Raw genomic sequence first — 23,816 nt, forward strand, 5'->3', positions numbered from 1 at the left:
TACACCGAGAAACCCTGTCTTAAAAAAACAAAAACAAACAAAACCCAAAACCCAAATGTTTGGGACAAAGAGCAGCTAACAGGCTTTGTTAGGGAAGGAAGGTAGTGGGAAGCCTTGTGAGGCTGAAGGTGTGTGTGTGTGTGTGTGTGTGTGTGTGTGTGTGCACGCGCATGCGCACATGCGCGTGCACATTCCTACTTGGACTGTTGGGAGGTCGGTGCATCCTGTGTCACACACACACACACACACACACACACACGTCAACCCTTATATGTCAGACCATGTACATTGGGGATAGGGGAGTACCTTTTATAAATACCCAAAAAGGCTGTTTGACTGCCATGCTACTGGCTTGGGGTGAGGAAAAGAGAGGCTGTTTGTTTTCTTGGTTGTTAGGAAGTGGAGCTGGTGGAGGGGCATCAGTTGCCTTAGAGAGCCCCCTGTGGGTGCCTCCTGGTACCAGACATGCTTAAAAGACAGCTAGGTTTGCCTTCAAGGCCTTTGGGCTCGTAGCTGCTGGTCCCAGGGGCTCCTTTCTTGGTGGACAATGGCTGCTGCCCCACCCACTGTCTTGGAAGCAGGGACAAAGAATCCCTGCTCTCTGTGGGGTTGTGGGGGAAATCCTTCACTCTAGGTCTAGGAAACACTCTAGGAAACAGCCCCGGGGAGAGGGGCTTTGTCCTGAGCGCTCACCCCCTCAGCAGTGGGTCTCTGGGCTATGGAGCAGTGGGCATTGTGGATCTCTTTTGGGTTCATTGTATTGGCTGGTCTCAGGTTAGCACAAGAGAGGGAGACTGGATGGGAAATGTCACCACAACTGCTTTCTTGGGTTGTCCTTTCAGCTGAAGTCCTACAATAGAGTTATCTGTACTGGGTAAGCTTGAGGCTTAGAGCTTCAGTCTCTGGGAGTGAGTCCAGCGGGAAGGGAGTCTTAAATAGGCCATGGTTGTGCTAAGCTCAGAGCAGCAGGAAGGTGCTGGTCCTCGGCATTCTGTCTGAGCTAGGACTGGGGACAGCTGGGGAAGCGATGGAAGGGAGCCCTTGGCGTGGTGGGCCTTGGGTATAGTGTGGACCAGCCAGGCCCTCGACTAACGCTGGATCGGAGGGCTTGCTGTTGGGCCACTCTTTGTGGCGTAGCTAGCTTCTTGGGTTTGAGGAGGTAAGAGTGGAGTGACCTGTAACAGAGAAGGTGGGACTGTGGGCTTCAATTTAGTTAGAGAGGGGGCAGAGCCCCTCTCTACTGAACTGGAAGCCATTTCTGTCTTAGGTACCAAGCTGTCTTGGCTTTCTCCGCGTTAGAGGGGAGAGCTGCTCTCTGTTGGCATGGCTGTGGGTTTGTTCTCTTTTTGTCGACTCCGTTCCACTGAGTCCTTTTCCTGAGGCCAGAGAACTCTAGAAATTCTGTAGGAGTTACAGACGTGAGTCCTGCTGGGAAGGATTGCCTAGTAGCAAGAGGTCAGACATAGAAATGTAAGGCCATGTTCAGACTCCAGTGCCGCTCCTGTCAGCACGCGCCTGCTGGGCACCGCCTTCCTGAGTCTGGGCTGTGTGCTCCTGCCTGCCAGGTACACCATTTCTCTCCTGAGCAGTCTCGTTACTCTTACTCCTTTGTATGAATGACACTGATGGTGGATCCAGGGAGTCTTATCTTGCTGCTGTGTTTTTAGTGTGTGGAGGATGTTGCAGATCAAAGGTTCTCAAGCTTGACTCAAGACTGGGATCACCTGGGTTTAAAACCAAGCAAAACTGGTATTGATTCTTGGATCTCAGATTCTGATTGAATTGGTTTGGGTGCCACCTTGGCCTCAGGCCCTAGAGAACTTCCTTGAATCTGGGTGTGGTGGCTCACACTTGTTACCCAGTGATAATCATAGGAGTTGAAAGACTGAAACGGGAGAGTTGAAAGTCCAAGGCCAACCTGGGGTACCAATAAAACAAAGTAAAAACTTCCTAGAGAGGGAACTGGAGAGGTGGCTCAGTGGTTAAGAGCACTTTCTGCTTTTGAAGGGGCCTGAGCTTGGTTCCTAGCACCCACAGGTGTCTCACAACCACCCATGAGTCGATTGCCATGGAATCTGATGCCCTCTTCTGACCTCCAAGGACATCAGGCACACATACATACATATATTCAGGCACAACACTTGAAATACATAAAATAAATCTTTAAAAAGCTTTTTTGGTGACATGTGTGAATGAGAAAAAAAACAAAACAAAAGGAATAAAATAAAATAAAAAGAAATAAAAAGGAAAGGACATGACTGCTCCAAGGTTTGGTAGAGGAGAAAGTTTATTGTGGATAAAAGGGAGATTGTAGGTGGAGGCCATCTGGGAGTGGACATGACCAGGCTGAGCTGGGCCATGAGGGAGAGGGAAAGGGAGAAGGAGGAGGGGAACTCGTTGCAGCAGCCAGGAGGCCAAAGGTACAGGAGGGAAGGGTAACCAAAATGTCTGGATTATATGTAGGGAAGAGCCTCTGAGGGAAGGGCAGCTGGAGTGTTCAGGGTGGGGGTGGGGGATGCCAGCCCTGTCCTGTGACAGGTAGGCAGTGAGGGTTGGCTGGGAGAACCTGGTGGCCTTAGAAGTTGTAACAAATCTACTAAAAAGACCTTACTAGTAATGAGTTCACAGTTGGGTTATGCAAAATCAGTTTGCAGAAACTGCCTTTCTCCTCCACCTGAAGGCTTAGTCTGAGTCGGTTTTCCACACCCCAACCCTGATGGAGGAAGGTCATTGGCTAATAAAGGCACTGCCCTGGCCCATTTTATTGGTTAGAGGATAGGTGGGAGGAGTAAACAGAACAAAATTCTGGGAGGAAGAGGAAGTGAGCTCAGTCTCGAGAGCTTTCCTCTCAGGAGCAGACACCTGAGAGAGACGCCATGCCCCGCTCCCGGCATGAAGCTCCGACCCAGGATGGACTAGGCTAGAATCTCCCCGGTAAGCGCACCTTGGGGTGCTACACACAGATGATTAGAAATGGGCTAAATTAATATGTGAGAATTAGCCAAGAAGAGAATGGGCCAGGCAGTGTTTGGAGGAATACAGTGTCCGTGTAATTATTTCGGGGCATAAGCTAGCCAGGCTGCCGGGGTGCTGGGGATGCAACCCCACCGCCTCTTATTACTACACAACCCCAGCTATGCTTTGGTTTTCTTCATTACAGTGTTTTCTGTCCATGCACAATTTCTGTAACACCAATACAGCCAATTAGTGACGGTTCTATGGTATATTTAGTAATCATTGCTCTGAAAAGGGCTAATTCCAACTTGTGTCAAACAGTAACCTTGGTGGGTGTTCTGAAGGGCCTCTGCCTATGCACAAGTATATTCGTTTTATGTTGTTTGTAGGGTATGCTTATAATGTGCCAGGCTATTACTGATGCTCTAAAACGGTAGTATGCATTTCTCCTTTTTTTCACTGCACATCTTCCCTTATGGATCAGCTGCCAAGTAAGATGGAAGCTAGGTTCCCATTCCTCAGCTGCATTAGCCGAGTTATCTAGCCACCCAGGTAGTGATAGGTTCCAAACGAGGATGGATGGGCAGGTTGAGGATGAAATGATACAGGATGGAGCTGTTCGAATCTGAAGCCACAATAGCATCATACAAGTTTCCTGTATGGTGGGGTGTTTGCAGGTCCCCTGAGCCCTGGCCACTGCCCAACCACTTTACAGTCTCCTTGCTTTGCCTTTCGAGGCTCATCTGAACAGCTGGAAGGGCTTTCTGGAATGACCTCTTTTCCCTGCACTTCACCATCCCCTTCATTTTGGGGTATCCATAGTGTGCCTAGAACTTTCCTGGGGATCTTGTTAAAGTACAAACGTGACTGAGTAGGGCTGGGCCTCTAGCAGGTTCTGGGGTGTGGGTAGCGGCTTTGGTCTGTAGACCACCCTTGAAGAAACGACAGTCCTAGAAAGGTGTTCTCAATCTCTGCTGAACATGAGAGCCAGTCAGGGAGTGCTGAGGCGTTACATTGTCTCTCTCTGCAACCAAACACAAACCCATGTGCAGGTGTAATGTACTGGGTCAGCGCACAGTCCCCGTACCCACAGTTGGTTGTGAGCGCACAGTCCCTGTACCCACAGTTGTTGTGAGCGCACAGTCCCCGTACCCACAGTTGTTGTGAGCGCACAGTCCCCGTACCCACAGTTGGTTGTGAGCGCACAGTCCCCGTACCCACAGTTGTGAGCGCACAGGCCCCGTACCCACAGTTGGTTGTGAGCGCACAGTCCCCGTACCCCAGTTGGTTGTCAGCACACAGTCCCTGCACCCCAGTTGGTTGTCAGCAAACAGTCCCCGTACCCCAGTTGGTTGTCAGCACACAGTTCCCGCACCCCAGTTGGTTGTCAGCAAACAGTCCCCGTACCCCAGTTGGTTGTGAGTGCACAGTCTCCATACCTGCGTTGGTTATCAGTGCAAAGTCCCCGTACCCCAGTTGGTTGTGAGTGCAAAGTCCCCGTACCCCCGATGGTTGTCAGTGCACAGTCCCCGTACCCCCGATGGTTGTCAGTGCACAGTCCCTGTACCCCCGATGGTTGTCAGTGCACAGTTCCTATACCCCCGATGGTTGTCAGTGCACAGTCCCCGTATCCCCGATGGTTGTCAGTGCACAGTCCCCGTACCCCCGATGGTTGTCAGTGCACAGTCCCTGTATCCCCGATGGTTGTCAGTGCACAGTTCCTGTACCCCCGATGGTTGTCAGTGCACAGTTCCTGTACCCCCGATGGTTGTCAGTGCACAGTTCCTGTACCCCCGATGGTTGTCAGTGCACAGTTCCTGTACCCCCGATGGTTGTCAGTGCACAGTTCCTGTACCCCCGATGGTTGTCAGTGCACAGTTCCTGTATCCCCGATGGTTGTCAGTGCACAGTTCCTGTACCCCCGATGGTTGTCAGTGCACAGTCCATGTACCCCCAGTTGGTTTTGTTTTGGTTTTTGAAACAGAATCTTACTATGTAGCCGTGACTGGTCTGGAACTCATTATGTAGACCAGGCTGGCCTTGAATCTGACAGCTGTTCCCAAGTGCTGGGATTCAAGGGGTGCACTGCTGCTGTGCCCAGCTTTCTATACTGCCTAACTGGCTTCTGTAACATCTCTTCTTATCCTCATTTTCCCTAGGCATAGATAGCTTCTTCACCTCGCCTCCAAGATGGCAATCCAGTTCCGTTCACTCTTCCCCTTGGCGTTGCCTGGAATGCTAGCACTCCTTGGCTGGTGGTGGTTTTTCTCTCGTAAAAAAGATCGACTCAGCCGCAGCGATGAGCAGATGGAGACACTGAAGGTCGGCCCTGCCATCAAGGACCGACTCCCCAGTGAAGAGGCTTGTACTAAAGTCCTGTCTGTGCCCCTCAGTGTTGCACAGCCTCCAGAACCGGAACAGCTCTCTGTGGGCAAGTCTTCTATAGAACCCCCAGCCTTGCCAAGGACACGTCAGGTTCGCCGAAGATCCGAGTCCTCAGGCTGCCTCCCCAGCAGTGTAGACACCAGGTCGCAGCCATGCAGAGATGACAACTCAAAGGTGGAACTCTCCCTGATGGGGGACGAAGCCAAATCTGTTCCTCTTGGATGTCCCCTTCTCCCAAAGGAAGTGCCCTTCCCCTTGGAAGCAGTGGAAGGGTATAAGCAAGATTCTGCCTTGGGCAAAACACCTGGAAGGGGCTGGCTGGGCCAGTGTGCAGCCTCTGGAGAGAAAGCAAGAGAGACAGGCAGGGCAGAGGGGACTGGAGACGCTGTGTTGGGGGAAAGTGTACCAGAGGAAGTCCTGTTGTCTCAGGAATGCATCTCAGAAGCCAAGAAAAGTGAAGTTCCAAGCCTGGCCCCCTGGGGAGGTGGAGGAGAAAAGGTGAGCAGTGGCCCCCCACAGGTGACTGAGCTTGCAAAGAAGGAAGAATGTGTTGTTGGGAAGTTGCCAGGTAGCTTTGCGGAGCCAGTTCACTCAGAACCGGTTAAAGATGAGGACGTGTTGGTACCCCAGGTCAGAGGTAGCAATACTTGGAACAGAGACCTGGCTAGTGAGCAGGTCAAAGAGGAGACCTTGCCTAAAAATGATCAGATTGAGCAGGCTGCTTTCCAGATTATCTCCCAGGTGATCTTGGAAGCGACCGAAGAGATGCGGGCCACTACGATGGGCAAGACAATGGCACAAGTGCATCCAACCCCGGCCACTCAGCCTCAGGAGCTGGAGGAGAGCTCTGTCCCAGCCAGCCAGGAAACTGGCCTGGGACAAGACACCCCAGATCCTGCTTCCGGCACAGACGCCACTGCCAGCCCATTAGCAGAAGCCTTGCCACCAAAGACCTATGTGAGCTGTCTTAGCAGTCCTCTGTCAAGCCCCACCAAGGACCAGAAGCCAAAGAACTCTGCACATCACATCTCCCTGGCCCCCTGCCCAACACCAGTTCCCCTCCGGAGACAGTCTCTGGATGGGGCAGTTTCCCCAGGAAGAGATGACACTTTTGTCACCTGTATGTCCAACAACAGGCAGGGTGTCCTTTCAGTGACCACCTCGGGGCCGTGCTCAGATTCTTTGAGTACTTCGGGGTTTGAAGACTCTTGCACAGAGACCAGCTCAAGCCCCGGAGACAAAGCTGTCACCCCACCACTGCCAGATAGTACTGAGCCCTTCAGCAATGGGGTGCTGAAGGAGGAGTTCTCAGACTTGGGGACTGAGGATGGATGGACCATGGATGCAGATGCAGATCACTCAGGAGGTAGGAGGACCTCGGTGCTTTCTTGGTGAATCTGGGAGGGCTCCCGTTATTTGCTAGGCAAAAGCTACTGGTCACCCTTCCCTTCTGCCACGTGGGCCACGAAGTGATGCTGCCCATCTCTATGTTATCCAGACACCTGCACAACTGGGCACCTCACGAGGTGGTGGGTACTGGAGAAGTCAGGAGACCATGAGGCCCCAAGGCATTGAGAGTTGTCCATGGGTTGTCTAGCCAGGGAAGCTCCCCCAACCTTTAGAAGGGACCAGGGCTGTTGGGTTCACCAGCCAGCCTTAGTGCCTCTTATTTAGACACCCACTCTTTGGTGGGCCTCTAAGGGTGAGGACCCCTTAATGGTACCTCCCAAGCTCCAGGGATGGGTGAGCATCTCTTAATGGTTGACTTCTTTTACTCACGTGCTTGTTCCATGTCTCCACCTGCTCTCCTCCAGAAGCCCTCGCGGGGTAAGTTCCCCCAGGACAGCCACAGCTTTGAGCACTGGTGGGAGGCTCGCGCTGTCTTGGGGTGTTGCTGTGACCTCCTCCTGCAGAGCCTCAGTCATCCTTTTTCTGTGCATTTGCAGTTCCACCCCGGGAAAGAGGGCACTTTGGTAACGGAGGGTGCACTGGGTTTTTCGAGTGCTGACCCCAGCGTAGACAGTTCAGACCGCTAACATACAGGTCAGCAGCTCCTGACCCTGCTCTGCAGCTCCCCAGGGGTCCTCTGATTCTCTCCCAGTGACTTCCAAGCTGTTCATGGCTTGTTTGTTCCCAACCGTTCAGTTCCATCCAGAAAGCTTGGGAATTTTTCTTGGGTGTTTTACTGCTTTCATTAGAATCTGGGGGGGGGGGGCACCACACTTTGGATTTTGTTACCCCAAGATGCTGTTGATTGAGACCATGATGATTTTACATAGCTCTAAAAGAAAGCAAATTCTGACCATTGTAACTGTGGGAGGCCAGATACTGTAAACTACACCCCAGTGCTGGAGTGTTAAAATGCTTAGATAAAAAAATTTGCATCTTAAAATGTGTAAAAAGAAAGGTTTTTAAAAACATCTCGAGTAAAGGAGTTTCTATTTTCCTGATGCCTGTTACTGTAATGAACTCCTCAGCCTTGTTCCTGCTCTGGACAGATTATAGAAGCTGTACAGAGAAGCCTTGAGGCTTCTGAGCATAGCAGGAGACCATAATCCGTGGGTGGGAGGGTCAGGGTTTCCCATTGGTCATAGCCTGAGGATAGAGCACTGGTGTTCTCAGGTTAGCCTTAACCCTACTTTGTGCCCTTCCCCTGGGGCTGAAGCTCAGGGGGCCGGGAACAGGACTGCCTGGCTGAGGGAGCTGGAAACTGGTCAATGAATGCAGTCCGCTGAAGGCCTAGTATGGTTCTGAGTTACTCCTGGGAGCCATTGAACTGCAGGTATTGGCCAGTCCTGTTCTTTTGGCTAAAGGCCAAGGGCCTTGTGGCAGTAAAACCCCAACCAGCCTGTTTTGCTTCCAGAAGACTGGCCAAGTAGTTTTCTTGAGTGTGTAGGTAGGTGGGTGGGGTCCGCCTCAAGCCTAGTGTTGCGGGAGGTCCCTTTGGAGGTGACTCTTCTCTTTTTCACCTAGGGGTGGAGAGTTCCATTAGGCCTTAGTCTTTTATATCCAGATTACATGGCTTGCTTGGAAAAGTGTTAGTCCTGAGTTTGGGGAAACCCGGTGGAAAAAAGCCCAATTAGTCGGCTCTCAGGAGTGATCCATTTTAGGCCATTAAGTTGGTATTTCTGTCAGAACAGAGTCTCTTACCTTGCACTGATGGTCCCTGGTGCTTCTTTGGTCTTGTCCTCTTCTGCAATGGTCCTTTTGTCATGTCCTGGGAAGAGTTGAACAGCCAGAGTTGGTTTCAGAGTCACAGACCCTTTGCCGTGCTTACCAGGGGCTGTTTGAGCCACCTCATATCCAGAGTTTCACAAGCCAAGCCCAGCGGGGAAGGGAGGAAGCTCACCAGCCTTTGTCTACACCTGGCAGAGACCAGCGGGCCCTGATCAGGACTGCGAATGGGACCCTCCGTAGGCTATCACTGTGACTGCCAACCTACCCCAGACCCCCCATTCTCATATCCCTAGCCTGGGCCTGAGGCCTTGGAGTTCCTTGACCTGAGAGGCCAGGACACTTGGAAATGGAGTAAGGCGGTCATGACAAGAGGGTCAAGGCCTGCTCCTGGACCCGTGTGGATCTGTGGGTCATCTTGTTAGCTTCCCTCTCCGCTCCACCATGTATATGCCTCTCCCTGGGCACAGAGTGTGTCTCTTCCTAGCTTACTACGTGTGAGTCTGACCCAGCAGCTGTGGCTAGGCACGGCTGCCAAATAAGCCAGCAGGACTGTTAAGTGACAGGCTAAAATTAGGTGTGTGGGGACCCTAGGCCTCCTTTCATTGGGTTTTACTGAGCTTTCTAGTCTGTGAGCTGCCAAGCTTGCAGAAGGGAGGTGTGCAGGGCTCCCCAGTATTGGGGATTTGGGAAGCTGTGATAGTTAGGGCTGAGCTGGAGTCTCTGTGTGTGTGTATGTGTATATGCCGTTTCCTCCCAGCAGGTTCTGACGGGAACAGCATGGATTCAGTGGACAGCTGCTGTGGGCTTACAAATCCTGACAGCCTCCAGAATGCCCAGGCCAGCTCCAACCCTAAGAAGGTGGACCTCATCATCTGGGAGATAGAGGTGCCAAAGGTAAGGGTGGTCACATTCCTTTAGGCCGGATCCTGTGGGAGGTCAGAGTTCCCTTAATGCCAGGTTTAAAGAAGGTCTGTGAATTTGACGAGCCAGGCTGGGAAGCTGCAGACAGGCCATCTGACATTGGTTCTAGCTCGCTCGCATGCTTTGCTAGTCCTCCAGGCTCCTGTGTGGGCTGCACTCAGACTGCTACCAGCTCTGCACTGTGAAGTGTACCGATAACGGAGGAGAACTTAAACTGCTGTAGAGAAAGGAATGCCCAGAAGCAAAGGCAGGCCAACTCTGGCCCGCCTGGCGGCAGCTGGAAACACACTCATTCCTTCTCACTTCACACTCTGGTTGTTAAAACCAAGATTGTGGTGTTTTAATTAATACTTCCAAATGGTTAACCATTTTGATTTTCCTGTGCTAGTCTTTACATTGCTTTAACTGCATTATTCATTGTATGAGCATTGTTGTTTCCCCAGTCCCCAGTGGTTTCTAGCCCCTTGCTCTTAGAACTTAACAACGAATTAGTGTTTATCGCTGGGACTCAGAATTGGCAGACTGCTTACTCCCAAGGCACTTGGCTCCGTGCTGAGCTGGAGACCTGGCTCACTCTGAACTTTGAGTCAAGACTCCTATGCTGACCCCAGGCTGTTGGCTCCCGTGGTAATTTTTCTTCCCCAGTGACCTTATTAGCAATCCTGCCCTCAGTGGTCACAGAGGGCATGGTAAGGCAGGCTCTGGGTGAAGGGACCATGTCCCTTGCTACCCTCCAAGACTGGGGTCGTTTAGAATAGTTGTGGAGCTTGTCTTACGTCATGCTTAAGTCTGGTGTCTTCTGTTTGCCTTGAACTCTAGTGCACTAGGCCCTCGGACATGCTGTCCCTCCGCAGTGGGATAGGAGCCTGAGTGTTCTTAGGCTTCCATTGTCCCACCTGTTTCTTTGTCTGTGGCCACTAGAGGGGCAGGGATGTGAGGAATTAGAGTTGACACTTTTAGCAGTGAAGCTTTGAGTGAGTGTGTGTGTGTGCATACATGTGTGAGTAGGAGGGGTGCTGTTTCTTTAATGCTCTGCATCTTGACCACATGGCTGTGATGAGATGCTGAGTCCCAGGCCTGACTGCCCACTTGGACTGCTCAGCAGCTGTGTCGTCTTGGGTGGGCTCCGAGCGTGTCCCGGCCTATTTCTCTTCATGTGTAAAATGATCATGTCTGTTCTGTAGGTTCTATGGTTGAACCTAAGTGCTTAGAACAGTTCTGAGAAGTAAATAGGAGCTTGACTTTACACAAAACAAGCCTAGGTCTTTGGGTAGCGAGGAGCTGGGTTCCTGTTTTCCTCACCTCTCTCCCTCTCTCCCTGGAAGCACTTAGTCGGTCGACTGATTGGCAAGCAGGGTCGGTACGTGAGTTTTCTGAAGCAGACATCTGGTGCCAAGATCTACATCTCCACCCTGCCTTACACCCAGAACATCCAGATCTGCCACATAGAAGGTCAGTGCTGTGTCTCTCCTGTACTTAGCTCCGCGTCCAGGTTGCACTTGTCCATTTGGAGTTTTAGCCTCTGAACAGAAACCGTAGGTTTCTAGGTAGAGTGCACACTGGGGACCCCTTCAGGCTCTTTCAGTTCAAGTGCTTGCTTGCAGGAGACACTGTTCCTCTGCACCATCTCTCTGTCTGGCCAGGAGGAGGATGGGTGCCCAATGGTATGGCCAGGGTTCTGGGGCACAGTGTGTGTCACCCAGATTTCCCTCACAGAGCTCAGGTACCTTCTGGCCAAAGCCATTCATGCCTTTCCCATCTGCCAGCTTCTTTTTGTGTTCAAAGCATGGGTCAGATTGGCAAAGGTCAGAGGTGAGTGGATTTAAATAATTTTATTCCTAAAGCGGAGCCAACTGTTTGGCACCTTAGAAACCCTTGCACATTAGAATCCTATGGCGTGGCATGTGGGTAGCTTTGTGCTTGCTGTCACTTGGCTCTTACGGTGGCTGTGTGTCTTGTCTCTTGCCCTTAGGCTCTCAGCACCATGTAGACAAAGCTCTGAACTTGATTGGGAAGAAGTTTAAGGAACTGAACCTCACTAATATCTACGCACCACCACTGCCTTCGCTGGCACTGCCTTCCCTGCCGATGACGTCTTGGGTGAGCACGTTCGCCAGGATCCTACTTCTTGTCCCTTCCCCTAAACTTACCCAGTTGAGAGACTGTTAGCACATGGGTCAAACAGGCCCATGGGTGTGTCCATGCTCAGCCCTGCCCTCTACTCAGCTCTGTTGTCAGCCGGCATGTTCTCTGAAGACAGATACTGACCAGAAACCAGGGCCTTTTGACCCCACACTGGGAGGACTATATTTTCCTGCCTCTTGGTCATACTTTCTTTTTTCTAGGCATTTGCCTGAAGAAGTCTGAGCTAGGAGACTGGATGTGGTCTCCTAAAAAGCTGAGGCTGTGCCTACAGTCACTGCCTATTACCAGAGGCCCTGGGTAGGATCTGCCAAGAAAGATTTTGCTGAGACTTAGATGGGTCCTTACGTCTCTCTAGTCAGCTAGGCTAAGTATGAGTGGCCCTGGTGCGGGATTCCCTCCTCTTCATCTCTCCAGGGACTGCCTAGACTGTAGTTGGTCAATGCAGAGTCCCCAACCTGGAAGTCCTAGAATTTAGAGAAGCTGTTGTCTCCCAAGCAGTGAGCAGGCGTGCCTCAGGCCTTCGGTGGGGCGCCTTGTTGGGAGTAGATGCTCAGAGTTCTCTTGCCACAGACTATTATTGCATTCCACAGCTGGGCTGAACAGGCTGCTTCAGGAAAATTGCCCCTTTGGGTTTTGTCTAGGACGGAGGTGTTTGAGCTGTCTTTCCCCACCAGAGACCCTTGTGCAGTGGGGGGTTGTGTGGGGTAGTGTTCCTTTCTTTCTGGGCATTCAGGAGTGGGCTGGCCCCACTCCATGCTTTACTCCTGAATCGGAGGTTTCCCAGGCACCTTGTCTTCTTAAATAATGGAGTGACTAGTATATGTGGTTTCCTCCCCTCCTATTCTGCTTGCTCTCTGGGACTGGGAAGGAGACTCCAGGTGCTGTGAAGTCTGCAGGGCTGGGAGGACCCACAGAAGTCAAAGGAAGCTCTTGGGGCCACCAGGCAGGAAGGTGCAATTCAAACCCTCCTGTGTGCAGAGCCCTGCTCCACTACCTTAGCTTAGCATTGGGGAAAATGGTGCCGGAGCACAAGCCAATCAGAGAGCACCGGGGCCTCTGCTAGGACCTTTCACAGGCGGCCTTAGAGCTGAGCCCACCTACAGACCCCACCCAAAGAGAAGAGATGAGGGGACATCTGTGGGGGTTGAGGAGAGCATGATTTAGGGGCCAGGTAGAAGGCACCGAGGAGTAAATAGGACGCCAGCTCTGCAGACCTTAGCAGCGGGCCTGTACTTTCTGGAGTCTGCTGCAGGTCTCCAGGGGCCTGAGGCTGCCCACCCGCTGTTCTCAGGCGTGTCCTGAGCAAACTGCTCACTCCCATGTTTGCCTTCCTAGAGTCTTACATCAAAAGAACTAAGGGCAGGCATGCTCCAGGGTTTGGACCCCTGCCCAGCCTGTGTGAGGACACAGCACTACACATACAGTTAGTTTGAACTAGGGAGTCCCCCTGTCTGATCCTGAGGGGAGGCTGCCTCCATTGGCAGGTCTTGGTATTACAGCACAACAGCCAACAGAGCTCTGCTCTCTGCGTGCCAGGGCTGTGTCAGCCCACAGACTGGCCCTGGGTCCTCGGGGTATATCCCAAACATGAGAGGAACTGATACAGTGTTGGCTGCTTCTTCCTCCTCCAGCTCATGCTGCCTGATGGTGTCACTGTGGAAGTCATCGTGGTCAACCAGGTCAATGCCGGGCACCTGTTTGTACAGCAGCACACACACCCCACCTTCCACGCGCTGCGCAGCCTGGACCAGCAGATGTACCTCTGTTACTCTCAGCCTGGCATCCCCACCTTGCCCACCCCAGTGGAAAGTAAGTGCTGCCAAGACAATCAAGGAGAGTCCTGGGTTCTGGTCAGGCCAAGACATGTAGAACAGGTGGGTTGCCCATTCCACACTTGGTCTGGACTAGGAAAAGACTGGTTGGGACTTCTTCAAATGACAACATCCCTGAGTTCTTGCTTTGTCATGGAATTGTGCTGGGTTGAGTTTTCTAGCTAGGAGCATTTCCACTGATGACCAAAGGAGTAGGATGGGAGTGACATTTTTCTCGTGGACTCAGATCGTAGCCCCAACACTTTGTCTTCTTTTTGATTTTTTTAAAATTACATTTATTCATTTTATTTGTGAGTATTTTGCCTGCATATATGTATGCGTACCACACGTATACTTGGTGACCATGGAGATCAGAAGAGGGCTTCAGGTCCCCTATAACTGTAGTTAGGGATGGTTGTGAACCACCATGTGGGTACTAGGAGTCAAACCCAGGTCATCTGTAAGAGCAGCCAGCACTCCTAACCATGGAGCCATGTCTTCAGTCAGGGCTTTGTGTCTTCTAAGTGGGGTGATACCAAGTGGTACCCAGGCTCGCCACCAGGAGTAGAATGATAATGCAGTCCATATCACATAGAGCACTTGGCATGTATTTGTCACCTGTGCAGTGGGTTGTTGATGCCATGTGGCAGGTTAGGAAACCTTCTCTGAAACGAAGGGACTTGATCAGACAACGCTTGAGCAGGGGCTGGGATGTAACTGGTACCTTTGTTGCTTTTATCATTGGGGAGGGAACTAAATGTCAGCATTCCTCTTAGTCTCTTTGTGGGCTTTGAGACATGAGGAACATTTTGAAGTTATCTGTTGCTGTTTTGCTTGTCCCCTTTTGGAAGAATGAGGTTTTCATTTTCATCAGGTTCTCCAATGCCTTAGTGAGAAGTGCAGATCAAGCTGGAGTCTAAGGGTGACTGCACCGGGGCTTCGCTGTCTGTCAGGACCAGGCACAGTCGGCTACTGGAGCTTCTAGGGGTGTTTCTGTGACCTTTATACCATGGCTGCCCAGCTTGATGGCTGCCTGGAGACACTCTGTACTTCCTGAGGCTGAGGCTAGATGCTGGGAGCTAGAGACAGACCTAGGATGGATGCCCTTCTGGTCAGGCTCTCCATCAGAGATGCTGTGGACTGGAGCAGACTGGACCCTAGGTGCTGGACCACTAAGCTCTGCTGCACTTGGCAGTTCTTGATTCTCTTGGGGACTTTCCTTAGGCACAGGGGCTGGGGAGGTAACTCAGTAAAATGCTTTCCAGGATGAGTTTCATTTATTTAAAAACAAGAAAAAAGGTGTGTGTGTGTGTGTGTGTGTGTAAGTGTGTAAGAGAGAGAGAGAGAGAGTGCGTGCGCACCAGCACAGGAGGCAAGGATAGGCAGAATCCTAGGGTTCACCCTGCCAGCCATCATTTAAAAGACAAAAACAAAGGAACAAAAAGACACAGTCCGGAAGGGTGACAGCTAAGCTGTCCTTGCCCTCCACATGTGTGCACAGACACACAAAGGCCAGTCCTCACCACGTTTGCTTGACTAGGTCATGTGCTAGTTTCAGGCTGCAGTAGATTTCAGAGTCATGGACCTAGGTGGAAGGCCTTTCAGGATTTGTTAGCTTTGGGAATATACTAAGCAGGATTTCCCATGTTCTGGGTTTTCCCTTGTTTGTCTTTGGCTCTGGGAGAGGCTTTATGAAGGATGCGTACTGTCCCTGCCCAACTGCCCATGGAAATGCATGCCTCTGCCCATGTGGGAAGGTGGGGAGCAATGACCAGGGTAGCCCTCACAGCCCTGCCCAGGCCAGTTGTGTTCCACACGCTTGTCCTCCCGCCCTGCAGTAACTGTTATCTGCGCTGCCCCTGGTGCGGACGGGGCCTGGTGGCGAGCCCAAGTAGTGGCCTCCTATGAGGAGACCAATGAGGTGGAGATTCGCTACGTGGACTATGGTGGATATAAGAGGGTGAAAGTCGACGTGCTCCGGCAAATTAGGTGAGTGGGATTCCTCGGCTAGTCACCAGTCACCCTGCATGGCATGGGGTGCATGGCTCAGTTCTGCCCAGCTTCAGGTGGGGCTGGAGTCTCCCTCCTGCTGCCAGCTTTGTGTTAACGGAGTCAGGTGTAGAGAAGCACGATGACCCGCCCCAGCTCCACATAACTAGAGGCTGGTCTGTGGGAGAAGCCCCAGGTGCCAGGCATCAGAAGTGAGAGACTGTGACTTTGGTAAAGGAAGGGCCTCCGAGTCAGGCTTGCCGCAGTTTCCCGCCTGCATTCGGGGGTGCACGTCATCCTGGCTCGTAGGCTGCTGTGCTGAGTGGAAGGTAAATTCAAGTACTGGTGGTCCATGTTGAACCCTCCCTTCCTTGCCTTTCCAGGTCTGACTTTGTGACCCTGCCATTCCAAGGAGCAGAAGTCCTTCTGGACTGTGTGGTTCCACTGTCAGGTAACAGGCGGGGCCCCCAGCTGTGGGTTGGGCACTGGTGGGCACCGGGCTTTCTTGGAGTCTCCTTCCTTCTCATCTGGAGCCTGTGTAAATATGGTTGGTGCCAGGTCTGGACTGGGGCCCAGGATCTTGGATTTCAAGCAAGTCCCCAGACCATGCCAATACTGCTGTGGCCCTTCATCCGGGGTCTGCTGCTTTGCATTTTACCCAGTACCAGCTTGAGGCTCCAGGGAGGTACTTTAGAGCGTGGTCTGGGCAGGAGTTCAGCACGCTGCTTGGCATGATCACCGCTCCTTAGGGCATGGTGGGGACTGTGCTGACCTGTGTGTCTGAGACTGGAAGCAGTGCTGGAGGACGAGTGCAAAGAGTGCTCCCATCCCTTAGCCCGACTGTCCTCTGGTGTGCAGGGCTAGTGCTCCATCCCTTAGCCCGACTGTCCTCTGGTGTGCGGGGCTAGTGCTCCATCCCTTAGCCCGACTGTCCTCTGGTGTGCGGGGCTGGTGCTCTATCCCTTAGCCTGACTGTCCTCTGGTGTGTAGGGCTGGTGCTCCATCCCTTAGCCTGACTGTCCTCTGGCGTGAGGGGCTAGTGTTCCCATCCCTTAGCCCGACTGTCCTCTGGCGTGAAGGGCTGGTGCTCTATCCCTTAGCCTGACTGTCCTCTGGTGTGTAGGGCTGGTGCTCCATCCCTTAGCCTGACTGTCCTCTGGCGTGTGGGGTTAGTGCTCCCGTCCCTTAGCCCGACTGTCCTCTGGAGTGCGGGGCTAGTGTTCTCGTCCCTTAGCCTGACTGTCCTCTGGCGTGAGGGGCTGGTGCTCCCATTCCATAGCCTAATTGTCCTCTGGTGTGAGGGGCTAGTGCTCCCATCCTGTAGCCTGACTGTCCTCTGGCATGAGGGGCTGGTGCTCCATCGCTTAGCCCGACTGTCCTCTGGCATGAAGGGCCGGTGCTTGTCTTTCAGGGTAGCTGTGAGTCACATGCGTACTGATGTAGAAAGTGGTAGATCACAGCTTCTCTGGCTGTTGGTAAAGGTCTTTAATCCATCCCCTGTCTCCCAGGCAGGCCCTTCAGATCCTGTTTTCTAGAGAGCAGTTTCAGTGCTCTAGACATACCGCAGTAGAACCAGGCATGGTGCTCCACACTGGCCATGTTAGTGCTCAGGAGGCCAAAGCAGGAGGATGACCATGAGTTGGAGGCCAGCCTAAGCTACATATACAGCAAGAGTCTGTCTTACAACAAAAGGGAAACAGAGCATTACAGCCAGCCGAAGTCCTGTCAGAACACTGGCAGGCTGTGTTTCGTCCCCTCCTTTCTCGCCTGCCTTTCTCTCCGTCCTGTCCACCTAAGCAATCTGGCCAGACCCACCAAGATAGGCCCTCTTTTATCGCCAGGTTCTTCTACACCGTGCAAGCTCTTGTCTCCAGCTTGTCACTTCCTGCCTGGGCCATGTTCTTGTGTGTCACTTTTGTACGCCAGCCCAGTAGAAGGCACCTCGGCATCCTGCCTATTAGAGGGTGGCCGCCCATAACCTGGCCAGCTGCTTAGATTGGAGTGCCGCCTGTGCCCCGGTCGGAGCCGGTTGGCCTTTGAGGATCAGTCTTGGCCTGTAAAGTGGACGGACGTACCCTCCTGTCTTCTGGGGCATTGCTGGTTTGGTGAAGGTGCACACACTTGTTTGCATAGCTGGCCCCCAGATAAGTGGGAGTGAAGCCTGCTTGCTTTGAAGGCAGCCTTTCTGTCTGCACTATGCCTTGGGGGATGCATGCAGCTGGGGCTTCTCTGTTCGCCCACCTGCGTCCGAGAGGCATAGGCTCTGCCAGCAAGGTGGTTCTCCTAGACACAGTCCTGAAGTCTGCAGCATCTGGAGTAGCCCGCAGGTGACAAGATTGTTTTGCCCCAGTGAGTATCTGAACACTCCCTTCTCTTTTTCTTCTCTTCAAGATGACGACCACTTTTCACCCGAGGCAGACGCAGCCATGAGTGAGATGACAGGCAACACAGCACTGCTGGCGCAGGTGTGTGGTTGGGGCAGGAGGCTGGCAGACCAGCCAGGCGCTCAGTGGAGGCTCCTGCCTAGGGCAGCCAAGTGTCCAGGTTTCTTGAGATCTGACATTTAAATTCCTTCTGTCCTATGGCCATGAGCCTGGAGTGACTGCAAGCTTGAAGCACATAAGCCAGGCCTGGCATACTCCTATGACCCGAGCACTCCAGGCTGAAGCAGGGGGATTTAGAGTTTGAGGCCTGCCTGGGTTACATAGTAGAACTTGCCTCAGGTCTTAAAAGCTTTCATGGTGTAGCCTAAGCTGTTTTCCACCCCGTGCCCCTCCAGGTGACACGCTACAGTACGACTGGCCTTCCTCTGATTCGGCTGTGGAGTGTGGTTGGAGATGAAGTGAGTCTGCCCCTTTCCACCCTGTTTGCTGTCGGCAGCAGTGGCTAGCTGGGAACTTGTTCTGGCATTGTGGACCAGTGACACAGGGGACACTGGGTTCCATGGTTCGGTGTAGTGATGTTAGTGGCATGTAGCCGATGGAAGCTAGAAGTGCTGTTGAACCTGTCACTTTTGGGACAGCCCCTTCCAACACAAAGTACCCTTAGTGCCAAGCTGGGGAGATCTGTTCTAGACCCCCGTGCCTTTGTCCATTGCTCCTATCCTACTGTCAAGGCTCAGGTTTCTTGAAGCTGTTAGAATCCTGTGCCAGAGTAGCAACAACATGTAAGAAAGAACCCTGCTGTAGTTACGCCCTGGGTCTGCACCCGTCCCTGGCTGATGACTGGGGACTTGGGTAGGGGAACCCTCACTGTCTTGAGACCTAGCCCCAAGGTGCCGTGCAGAACTCTATAAAACTCTGTTTTCCAGGTGGTGTTGATAAACCGGTCGCTGGTGGAGCGAGGCCTTGCACAGTGGGTGGACAGCTACTACGCCAACCTTTGACCTCGGCCCCCTGAGCTACTTCAGTCTTTTTTGCACTGTTTAGATTGGGCTTGGCACTCAGGACAGAGATTTAACATCAGAGTAACAAACATTGTTCTCTGGAGTCTTCTTTCCCCCATTTTATAGTCCTGCGGAAGCGTAAAACCTTAGGATGGGGTTCACCAGCCAGCTGGCTTAGCCCGGCTGGAGGCTGTTTGAAGGAAGGTCTCTTAACCAGCTTGTCCTGCTCCTCTTCCATCCCCTCTCCCCTCCCAAATCCCACACACTTCAGCAGGCAGGCCAAGGCGGGTGTGGGGCTGGCTGAGAGGGTCTGTTTCAGAGTCTTTATTCAGGGAATGAGACTTGGACCGACTGGTAGGATCCCTCTATAGCTCACATGGATGAATTGACGGCGTTTAGCCAGTTTTTATATACTTCCTCCAGGTCTCTAAGGAGCTCAGACTTTTTTAAACAAAGATGTAAATATGGAGCAATCGTCACACCTGACCCCAATGAGTGGGGAGAGGGGAAGCTATTATCTTGCCAAGCCTGGTTGTAATTTGTAATCATTTTCTATTTGTGCAAACTCTGTAAATATATGTTTAAAAATGTAACATTTTGTACAAGACACACTGGAGAACAAAGGGAACTCAAAATTCGTCCACATTCTTCACCCGGAAATAGAAGTCCATCCCACAGAGTGGGACTGCTGCCCCTGCTGCTCCAACCGGGGGCTCCTACTGCCCCTGCTGCTCCAGCGGGGGGGGGGGGGACTCCTGCTGCCCCTGTTGCTCCAGCCGGGGGCTCCTACTGCCCCTGCTGCTCCAACCGGGGGCTCCTGCTGCCCCTGTTGCTCCAGCCGGGGGCTTCTGCAGTTGCCTGTGCACAGACAGGAAGCTGTATGGGGAGATTGCCATTTGGGGATTTTTTTTTTTTTCTGTACACATTTATTTAAAAAAAAAAAACTCATGAATTACCTTGCGGTGGTGTGTTTGACTCTTTTATAGGCTGTCTTTAGCATTGTGCAATTTAAGAATAACTTAAGTATCTTGGACTTACATAAATCTTGAATTGTATAAACTACAACCTTGAGTCTATTTTTCTTCAGTGGTGGCAAAGATTTGGGGTTGGGGACTGAGGAGGATGATTGTGGTCTACAGAGGGTCCAGCTGTCGCTCTCCAAGGACCATGATAAAAGGACCCAGCTCTTCCCCTTCATTTTACACCACCAGGTGGTGGCCAAGCTTCCTCTGGCTTCTGCATCCAGAGAGCACAGGGTCTGGTGTAGGGAGAGGACATGAAAGGTGGTAGAGAGAGAGGCACAAGCCTTCACAGTCCTGGTGACACCAGAGTGCTTCCATTGGGATGGGCAGGGTGTTGAGACAGGCTCCGTGGGACAAAGTTACAGGATCTGGGGAGGAAGCCGACTCTTGGCCTCTCAGATCTTAAGGTCTTGTCCTTGGAGGATGGTTCCTTAAGACATGGTTGGGAACTGGGGAGGAAAAGCAGGTCGAAGGGCTAATCATGAAGAGTGTGTTCTCTTCAGTCACTCAGCAGAGGCGCAGGTTTCTGCAGTTTTCCAAACAAGCTCATCGGATACTCCTGTTACTAGTGGGATTACATCAAGGAGCGTCTTAGCATGAACCAGAGTGTATGGGAGAAGAGACCTTGACTTCTGGGGATGGAAGGCTGGGCTGCGATGTTGTACTTTGCCCAGTTCAATGCAAGTGTTAGTGTCCTCTGAACACTGAGAGATACAGGAGTGGCTGGTCATAGCAGAGCCTGGGTTCAGGGGTTATAGCGAGTACAGCTTTGGTTACACCAACATCAGCATCCAGCTCCGGAGAACTTAAGTCATTTGTAGCCATCCCAGGCTTATAATAAAACAAGATTCGGCACCACAGATACAGAATACTTCCATAGTAAGCCAAAGGGTGAATGCTTTTAATGTGTGATGAACTAGAAAGAAAAGATCAACCTCCGTTGGCGATGTCATGGATAGACAATTTGACTCTCTTTGTAGCCTGGCACTGTTCAGTAGAAATACAACCTGACTCACGAATGCGGTAAAAATTTCCCAAGAGTCAACCAAAAAAAAAAAAAAAGGAATTTTCTTTTTTATTTTGGATTTTCAAGACAGAGTTTCTCTGTGTAGAACTTGCACTGTAGATCAGGCTGACCTCAAAGAGATCCACCTGTTTCTGCCTCCCAAGTACTGGGATTAAAGGTGTGTGCCTTTATTATTATTAAAGGGTGTGGCCTTTAATAATAATAGTCAATCTTACAAGACATATTTTGATCCAACTGCTTGCTGTCTTCACTGAACACCTGTCTGACACAGCTACTCCCGAATTCATTTGACGCATCTTTCCTCTGGGCTGGGGTTTTGTTTTGTTTTCAGGACACAAGCACCTTAAATGTGAGAATGTGCGTGTCTTCTCAGCCTGCTGGGCAGCATTGTTTGGCTGGAACTCTCTGGTTAACTGGGTGTCCCTTGCTAAGAGTTCTATCTGCTCCACAACAGAAACGTGACCTTCAGCCCTTTGGGACTTAAGTGTGGACGCTGGGTCCCTTCTGACCGATTGGGAGGTAGAAGTGGCATGCATCATAGGGGCAGCAGTTACAAGAGCAGTTCCTGCTTTCCTCTTCCCCCTCTGCTCAGTGTCGGCCATGTTTAGCTAACCCTTGACAGAGGTAGGGGCGAGAAACAAAATGGTCATAAGTCACATGATGGGGTTGTGTGTCGTGTGTTCTGCTCTAGCTCAGCCTGCTTGGTGGTGGTGGTTTAGGCACCTGTCTTAGCCTGTGTTCTATGGCCATGAAGAGACCCCATGACCACAGCAACTCTTATAAAGGAAAACATGTAACTGGGACTGGCTGACAGTTTCAGAGGTTTGGTCCATTCGTGTCATGGCAGGAAGCATGGCGGCACTCTGGCTGGCATGGCACTGGAGAGGAAGCTGGGAGTTCTCCATCCACACTGGCAGGCAGCAGGAAGAGACAGCCACTGAAACCCCCAAACCCACTCCCAGGGACTCCAACAAGGCCACACCTCCTAATCCCTTCAAGTGATGCCACAACATTCAAATCTATGAGCCTATGGGACCTTTCCTATTCAGGCCACCATAGCCCCCAACAGATGGTCAGTGCAAACGCCAAGTGGGAAGACCCGAGTTTGGATCCCTAGACCTCACAGAAGGCTGGATGCTGTGTGCATCTGTAATCCTAGTGTGCCTACAATGAGAGGAGGAGACGACAATCCCCAGAGGCAGCCAGGCTGGCATGGCAGTGTGCAAGCCTACCTGTCAGGGTGGAAGATGAAGACCAACACTTGACGGCGTCCTGTGACCTCCATACATATGCTGTGACATTAGTGCATTCCTGGACACACACACCATACAATAGCGCGCTCTCCACACACACACACACACACACCATACAATAGCGCTTTCGCTTTCTCCACACACACACACACACACACACACCATACAATAGCGCTTTCGCTTTCTCCACACACACACCATACAATAGCGCGTGCTCTCTCCACACACACACACCATACAATAGCGCGTGCTCTCTCCACACACACACACCATACAATAGCGCGTGCTCTCTCCACACACACACCATACAATAGCGCGTGCTCTCTCCACACACACACCATACAATAGCGCGTGCTCTCTCCACACACACACACCATACAATAGCGCGCTCTCTCTCCACACACACACACACACACACACACACACACCATACAATAGCGCTTTCGCTTTCTCCACACACACCATACAATAGCGCGTGCTCCCTCCACACACACACTGTACAATAGCACGCTCTCTCTCTCCGCACACACACCATACAATAGCACGCTCTCTTTCTCCACACACACACCATACAATAGCACGCTCTCTCTCTCCATACACACACACCATACAATAGCGCGCGCGCTCTCTCTCTCTCTCTCCACACACACACATTTTGGTTTTTTGAGACAAGATTTTTCTGTGTAACAAGCTCTGGATGTCCCAGAACTCACTTTGTAAATCAGGCTGTCCTTGAACTCGCAGAGATCCTCCGGCCTCTGCCTCCCAAGGACTGGGATTAAAGATGTGTACCATTGCCACCCAGCTTTTAGCTATGCATTGTATTTTTATTTATTTTTTTTAAAGATTTATTTATTATGTATACAGTGTTCTGTCTGTGTGTATGCCACCAGACCAGAAGAGGGCGCCAGATCTCATTACAGATGGTTGTGAGCCACCATGTGGATGCTGGGAATTGAACTCAGGACCTCTGGAAGAGCAGCCAGTGCTCTTAACCTCTGAGCCATCTCTCCAGCCCCTAGCTATGCCTTTTAAATGAAGGTGAATGTTAACAAACTTGCCAGGTTTGACTTGGGCATTAATCTCTTCCACAAACAAGGGCCAACTGAAGATTCTTCTTACTGTCTCTTTACAAAGACAATGCTCTAAGTGAGAACTTACCTGTTTCTCGACTGAAGCAGGCCTAGCTGACATCTGGTGGAGACAGACGGCCATGGTAGAGAAGCCCGGGTGCCCTGGGCAAGGAAGGCTGGTCCTGCCTGCCTGTGCTGAGATGGATGGAGTTCTTGTCTCTCTCTGGTCACCCTGGCAGGACAACAGGAAAGGTGTTCTGACTGTTCCTGTGGGTTTCTCCATCAGGAGCCTGGACCATCACAGCCCTGGGGAAGTACTCAAACTTTGATAATGAGCAAGGGAACAGACTCTGGATCATTAAAATAAAGAACCAGGCTCAGTGACTTGTGCTTGTGTAGGCCCAGTTCCTTGGGAATTTTGGCACCCAAGCACCCGCAGAGAGCAGAGCCTGAATCCCAGAAGACATGGATTCAAGGCCACACTCAGCTGATTCTGAGCCTAGTCCCTCGCTTACCAGAGGTTACCAGGACCCCACAGGGTAATGTAGAATGGCCTCCAGATAGGCTACCACCATCTCTTAGAATCACTGGCCCACGTTCTCAGAGATGCTTCCTGAAGGCTGGGTTTGTCTCAGCTTTGTGGCCCCTAACAGGCTTGGCATACATGCACAGG

General features: G+C 51.8%; 1 protein-coding gene across 3 annotated transcripts in view; it reads left to right on the top strand.

Moving 5' to 3' along the window:
- Positions 1 to 19,833, top strand: part of Akap1 (A-kinase anchoring protein 1) — a 33,030-nt gene extending 13,197 nt beyond the window's left edge. For 2 of the 3 annotated variants that reach the window (XM_041665000.1, XM_041665001.1), the window contains exons 2-11: positions 5,115 to 6,706; positions 9,275 to 9,411; positions 10,764 to 10,890; positions 11,411 to 11,538; positions 13,215 to 13,392; positions 15,233 to 15,383; positions 15,767 to 15,834; positions 17,775 to 17,848; positions 18,163 to 18,225; positions 18,694 to 19,833. In XM_041665000.1, coding sequence (XP_041520934.1) covers positions 5,146 to 6,706; positions 9,275 to 9,411; positions 10,764 to 10,890; positions 11,411 to 11,538; positions 13,215 to 13,392; positions 15,233 to 15,383; positions 15,767 to 15,834; positions 17,775 to 17,848; positions 18,163 to 18,225; positions 18,694 to 18,768 — 2,562 coding nt within the window. In that variant the 5' untranslated portion in view covers positions 5,115 to 5,145 and the 3' untranslated portion in view covers positions 18,769 to 19,833. The remainder of the gene's footprint in view (positions 1 to 5,114; positions 6,707 to 9,274; positions 9,412 to 10,763; positions 10,891 to 11,410; positions 11,539 to 13,214; positions 13,393 to 15,232; positions 15,384 to 15,766; positions 15,835 to 17,774; positions 17,849 to 18,162; positions 18,226 to 18,693) is intronic. The other variant, XM_041665002.1, reaches the window with a different exon arrangement.
- Positions 19,834 to 23,816: the final 3,983 nt, after the last annotated feature.

The sequence above is a fragment of the Microtus oregoni genome, unplaced genomic scaffold, assembly GCF_018167655.1.
Source record: "Microtus oregoni isolate MIOR12 unplaced genomic scaffold, Mior012 000015F_ref0000493, whole genome shotgun sequence".
Taxonomy (NCBI): domain Eukaryota; kingdom Metazoa; phylum Chordata; class Mammalia; order Rodentia; family Cricetidae; genus Microtus; species Microtus oregoni.